Source organism: Sus scrofa, chromosome 15 (genome assembly GCF_000003025.6).
Source record: "Sus scrofa isolate TJ Tabasco breed Duroc chromosome 15, Sscrofa11.1, whole genome shotgun sequence".
NCBI lineage: Eukaryota > Metazoa > Chordata > Mammalia > Artiodactyla > Suidae > Sus > Sus scrofa.
The window spans coordinates 78177071-78183171 of record NC_010457.5 but is presented as its reverse complement, the minus strand read 5'-3'; the positions used below and the strand labels follow the sequence as shown (position 1 = coordinate 78183171).

Below are 6101 nucleotides of genomic sequence, written 5' to 3'. Positions count from 1 at the left end.
AACCAGGCCCAAGGGGAGACTACTTTCTACATGGCCTGCTAGAAGCCCAGTCCCTCTCCACCTCTGAGCCCAGGTATGAACAGGTCCTGAGGAGCTTGCAAGGAAAGATTGGCTTCTCCCAGTGGGAATGAGCCTTGAGAGCCGAGGAATGTGGATCCTTGTATGTCTTACTTCCTAACCAGGTGGAACTGCAGGCCAGCTGAACCGGAGTTAAATCTGCCAGCTCCAATCCCATGCAACCTGTCCCGGGGCCCTCAAAGTTCCCGTGGTTCTTCTTGTAGGGATGCCCTGGTTGCCAGTGCACAAGGGTGGGTCTGAAGAGGGCCAGGATAGGGAGAGGTGAGTTTAGGGGCTAGATCAGCCAGACTCTGCTCACATCTGGGCAGGTGGGGCGATGTACCTATTCCTAGGGCTACAGATGGTCTAGCTTGTTGTGTCCCGGCGGCTGAGAGTCTCCAAAGGTAACCTTGAGGAAGGCGTATGGGGCAGATTGAAAGCTGGGGAGAGCCCCAGAGGACCAGAAAAGACATGTTTTTGGATTGATGACCCCTGCAGAATTGCCAGGCCCAGGGTCCAGAGGCTAAGATATGTTTGTAACTAACCCCTCCATTCTCCAGCTAATCTTTTCATCAAAAAGCAGTTATGAAGGGGAAAGAAGCGGAAGGGCCGAGGGGGCAGTTGGCCCTGATGGTGGTGAGCGCCCTCCGGGCCGGCCAATGTGGGGTCCATAAGGGGGAAAAAAAAGAGACTTTAAAAAAAATTTCTCACAGCTAGGATCAGGTTTTCCTTTCCATCCGCGCCTGTGAAAAAAGTTCAGAGACTTAAAAATGAACCACCTACCCTCTCCCCCTAGTAATCGTCAGAGAGGCAAGGAACACAAGACACAAGGGTTTTAAGAGGTGAAGGCTTTTTACTTGGGCAGGGTCAACGCAAGGCAAAGAGAAAACCATGCATTTCTAGGAATCCCTCGTCTTCCAAGTGAGGGCGTCCCCACTCCCTTCCAGACGCCTTTCCCGAGTTGGGAAGCCGAGCCCGGGCGCCAGCATCTGTCTTTCCGAGGCCGCAGGGCCACATCGGGGCTTCAGATCCGAGTTCCCAACTGCTCCCACCCCCACCCTGTCCCCACCGCCTTTTCTCAAGGCGATACTAGGTGCTAAGTAGGTTATTATTAGACCCGCCGTTAGCCGGTTTCCTCTCAAAGTTCTCCAGCTGGATTTCAGCAAACTAGGGGAAAAGGCGCCGGGCCTCTGCGACCTTCGGGCCGCTCCTCAGGCCTCGTGGGGCAGTTTGGTCAGTATCCGCACGCCCCTGGACGTAATGAGAACTGTGTGCTCGAACTGGGCAGACCTGAAACACACACGCAGCGGTCAGCAAGCGCGCCACGGGCGGGGAGCAGCAGCCCGCCCGCGTCGACGGACGAGCCTTCCCTTCCCAAACCATTTAAATGCAACCGGGCAGAACGCGAGCACCTTTGATTGTCCAAGGAGACCACGGTCCATGCATCCTCCAGCACTTTAAATTCAGGGGATCCCTCGGTTATAATTGGCTCTGTAAGAGGGAAAATATTTACTGCAGTGATCTAATCAGATTCTTGTCAAACATTGTTTCCGCTGATTATCAAAAAAGAGAATAAGGTTCTCCCCCCCTCCCTCCAGTGCTTCCCCCCACAGGCTCGTGTTGTCATCTCGCAAGGGCTGATAATTGACGTTGCTTACATAGTATACTACAAACTAAACAGTAGGAAGAGGAAACACGGTGGCATTCAAAAATGTATGAAGTTGCCTAGTTCGTCATTTTTTTAAAGAAAAAAGGGCATTTTAATCAAGCCTTAATTAGGACCCCGTGGATAATAACCACCCAAACACCAGTCCCTCTCATAAATACCAGTCAGTTTTTTAAAATATTTGAATTTTAAAAACATGCTCAAAATGTTCATTAATCAGCAAATAACAATTTTCTTATTTCACTCTAATTGCTTCTCCATTAAGTCCCACAGTCAGAAATATGATGCCTTCGGGGGTCTTAGGTGATTGGAATTTGGTGGCGACACCAATCACATGATCAGCCAGGAATGGGCCGCCAGAGAGAACAGGCCACTTGCTGACAGGGAGCAAGGGACATAATCGCCTTTAGTTACTGGGTGTTAATGAAAAAAACAAAAAACAAAAAACACCCCACAAAAACAAAACAAAAAACCAAACACCACATTATGCTGGTAACAGAATTAGAGGTTGGACGGCTGCCGTCTCCTAAATGTGTCGGTAAGTATCTGATTTAGGAAGATGGGGCTCGAGGATATTATTTAATCAGATTTACTATGCATCTGAATTATTTCATTATGCTGATTGGCTTTATTAGTCCTTCACAGGACTGCCTGGCCTAGGCCAGCGCCGCTGCTTCCGTCCCGTCCCCCGCCTGGGAGCCACTGCTCTCTGAAGAGGAGCACTGACCTATGGTGAACGCCATACCCTCCTCCATGAGCAGATCGCTGTCATTCGCTGTAAAACAAACACATAAACTATGGGTGGGGGACTGGGAATGAGAAATAGAAAGACAGAAACAAAATTAGATGGGTTAGGCTGCTCAAAATACATACTTTTTTTTTAGGGTAGAAGTGGAGGTTTCTAGAATCCTACCACCCCAGAGGTTAGGCACAAGACTCCTGAGACTCAGCCTTTGCATTTTCTGAGCTTGAGGTCAAGGGTCCTGAGACGGGTGCACCAAGGCTGAGCAGGGGCAGACTGGGTGCTTGGGAAAATTTGGGGCACCTCCCTCCCCAACTCCACTGTCCCTTGGCCACTTGATGTGACATCTCCTGGCTTTACTGGGTGCTGGACCTGACCCGCCACCCTCCTCCTCCCCCAACCCAAAGAGAAAGACATTTTGAGAACCGATGCCAAGGGAAGGCAGATTGGTAGGAGGCAAGATCAGTGGTGACTTGAAATATTTCCAAGTGTTGGCACTGGGTGGGACACATGCCTTTTTGCTCCAAACTGGACCTCTTATGAGCTTTGAGTGAGGCTACTTGGGCCAAAGGGCATTCTGACCGGCTGAGTCCCCTGGGACTATGCAGGGGATGGATTCCAGTCAGTAGTTCCTGCAGGGGCTGCTCCCACCCTGTACACACAGGTCAAAGCTCCAGGATCAACTTTCTTTGGTCCCTGTCCAGCCGTGCATGCCCTTTAGGGACACTCCATAGAACTGCTTCCTACTCTAACCCTCCACTCCTTCTAGCCAACCCTTGCCTTCTCACTGTAGGGTGCACAAGCAGGCAGCAAAAACCAGGAGGTTCTGGGGGAAGGAACACAGGGTGGGTATAATCTAGAAATCACTAAAGAGTACATGCTGCTAAATACATCAGCTGTCAACGCTGTGTAGGATGTAATGAAGTTTAACCACAACAGTCAGCGGTTAGAGAAGGGGGTAGAAAAAGAAAACAGAAAACAGTCATATGTGCATTCTCCTGGGACATCGATGCAGTGGTGTTTTGTTTTCAGTAACTTTTGCTAGACAAATATCCATTGTGCCTTCCAGCCACCACCCTTCAGGAGGAGACAAAAAGCAAAATAAACCTTATTTGCGGATTGAAACTGCTAGGCTCTAATCCAGTAACATGGTTAAGTAATATGCTGGTTATGATTAGTTAGGAACACCTCCCCCCGCCCCACCATTCCCACCCACACACTCACACAAAAGGATGACAATGTGGACTCAAAGTTAGAGGAAGATATTCAGGAGCAAAACTGCTTTATCCTGATGCCATTTAATAGACAGCTCCCAAACTAACTTTCTTACCATGATGCCAGATTTCTGGATGTCCATGAAAGTAAGAGCCTATTCCATGTCCCACAAAATGTGGACAGACTTGCAAACCATTCTGGTGACTTATCTGGCTTTAAAAGTGACCATACAAAAATTATCTAATTAAATTAGATAGTGAAATGCAAACACAAAGTCATCTCAATATATTCTCTGAAAAAGAAAAAAATCAGTTATATTTGGATTCCAATGACAACAGTAACGTTTTCATTATTCTGGAACAATTTAAAATTTTGCTATTGCTTATAACAACTCCCTTTGGATAGATGAAGGAAAAAGATATGTATATAAATAACACAGCAGTTAGCTTCATTCACTTTAGTACAATATTCAAACAAGGCCACTTTTAGATGAAGCACATGCATGCACACGTATATAGATCAATATAACCAAGATACATGTGCAGGTAATTTAGGCCATAAAAACCTGCCTGATTTGTATGGGATTTCACAAAAAGATTGCAAATTACTACTGATTTGGGAACCAAACAGAAAAAAAATTATAATCTGAAATATGACTTCCAGCTTCCATAGTTCCCTTATTCTAATCTCAGAACATTAAACATTTTACCGACTCACTCACACAAAAGGTCACATTGGCTTTGTCAGTATTCTTGAAACACTCCAAAACTTTGTGACAATTTGGGATTTCTACTTAAGACACACTAGTATTGTGATTCTTAATTCTTTGTAAATTAAAAAAAAATTTTTTTTTGGCTTTAGTGTGCAGTGGCTTGATGTGGGATCTCAGTTCCCAGACCAGGGATTGAACCCAGCCTACAGCAGTGAAAGCGCCAAATCCTAACCACTAGACCACCAGGGAACTCCCATGTGATTCCTAATTCTTAATGCTTCATTAGTTACTCTCATTACATGTAAATCTTTTGGGTCCCATCTATTCCATATAAGTGAAATCTGGCACATAAAATCCAACCCCTAAAATCTTCACCTACATTGGTTTAGTTTAATATGAACCCAAGGCATTTAGCCATCCTCTTTATAAACATCCATTTCAATATACTTTTTTTTTTTGCTTTTTAGGGCTGCACCCACAGCATATGGTGGTTCCCAGGCTAGGGTTCCAACTGGAGCTATAGCTGCCGGCCTACACCACAGCCACAGCAATGCCAGATCCTTAACCCACTGAGCAAGGCTGGGGATCAAACCCACAACCTCATGGTTCTTAGTCGGATTCGTTTCCATTGTGCCATGACAGGAACTCCAGTATACTTCTCTCTAGACATTTTAAAAAATGACTTCATTTAGGCCAGTATGTCACTATAAATAGTAGATGGGCAGTCTCTCATTCAGATTTAATTTCACTGTAACACTGCAGAAACAGGTGAGCTATGCATGTGTTGAGAAGAGGAATGATAAGCGAATGTTTTTAATATCTTAAGTTGTTCTTTATGGTTATAGTTATTTCTGTGTGTCTTTTGCACTTTGGACAGGAGGTGTAACAACTTTTCCAAGATGTTTCTCTTTGTACCACACTATTTCTGAATAGAAACTGAGGATGGAGAGAGGACAGAGGGTGAAAGAGACATTATTTAATAGATATACTGATCTGGATTTTTTTAAATGAATTCTATCCAAACCTGTAAATTATGTTATTATGTCCCAACAAACCTCAATAATTCTGAGAGTATTCATTATAAACCGTTATTCTATTTTCTTTTAAAAAAAAAAAAAAACCAAAAAAACCCAAACTAGGTTTTTTTTTTTTTTTAAGGCTCTAACTGATTGGCAGACATCACAGCTACATCGTAAATGTGTTACGATGGCAATCTTCATTTTAATTTCCGATGAGAGGAGAGGAAGAAAGCCCACTCTGAAAAAACACTTGGGGTCCCTCCCCCCTCATACCTCTCATTCCTCTTCATAAAAGAAGCTGTGCAATTACTAGGTGGCTAAAGATGTCTGAGTGCATTCTACAACAATTTACTGCCTGGATCCCGCTGGAACTTCTGGTTATAGGAGAATCATAGAATGTATGTGTCATGGATACAAAGGTCAGAGGATTCCACAGCCATGTGGAAAGAGGAAAAAGAACAGGACAAATTTCCCTTAGTTCCTCGGCTGAGCATCCATCTCAATGCTTGCTTCTTAGGAACTAAGTAAACACTCCTGCTTGCTTTTTAGGGTATTTTCCTTTGGGATTGGTAGTTAGCTTTTCAACACGTACTTCCTGGGAATGAATGGACTAAATAAAAATCTCATTAACGTTTCTAATTACTATGGAAAAGCATGCCCCTTCTACTATTTTACTATGGTTCTTCTATT

At 44.7% G+C, this 6101-nt stretch overlaps 1 protein-coding gene across 7 annotated transcripts in view; it reads right to left on the bottom strand.

Moving 5' to 3' along the window:
* METAP1D (methionyl aminopeptidase type 1D, mitochondrial) overlaps positions 891-6101 on the bottom strand; it is an 85581-nt gene continuing 80370 nt past the window's right edge. For all 7 annotated transcript variants that reach the window (XM_021075524.1, XM_021075529.1, XM_021075526.1 and 4 more), the window contains 4 exons: positions 3796-3893; positions 2451-2498; positions 1470-1548; positions 891-1347 (listed from right to left, as the gene is read on the bottom strand). In XM_021075524.1, coding sequence (XP_020931183.1) covers positions 1269-1347; positions 1470-1548; positions 2451-2498; positions 3796-3893 — 304 coding nt within the window. In that variant the 3' untranslated portion in view covers positions 891-1268. The remainder of the gene's footprint in view (positions 1348-1469; positions 1549-2450; positions 2499-3795; positions 3894-6101) is intronic.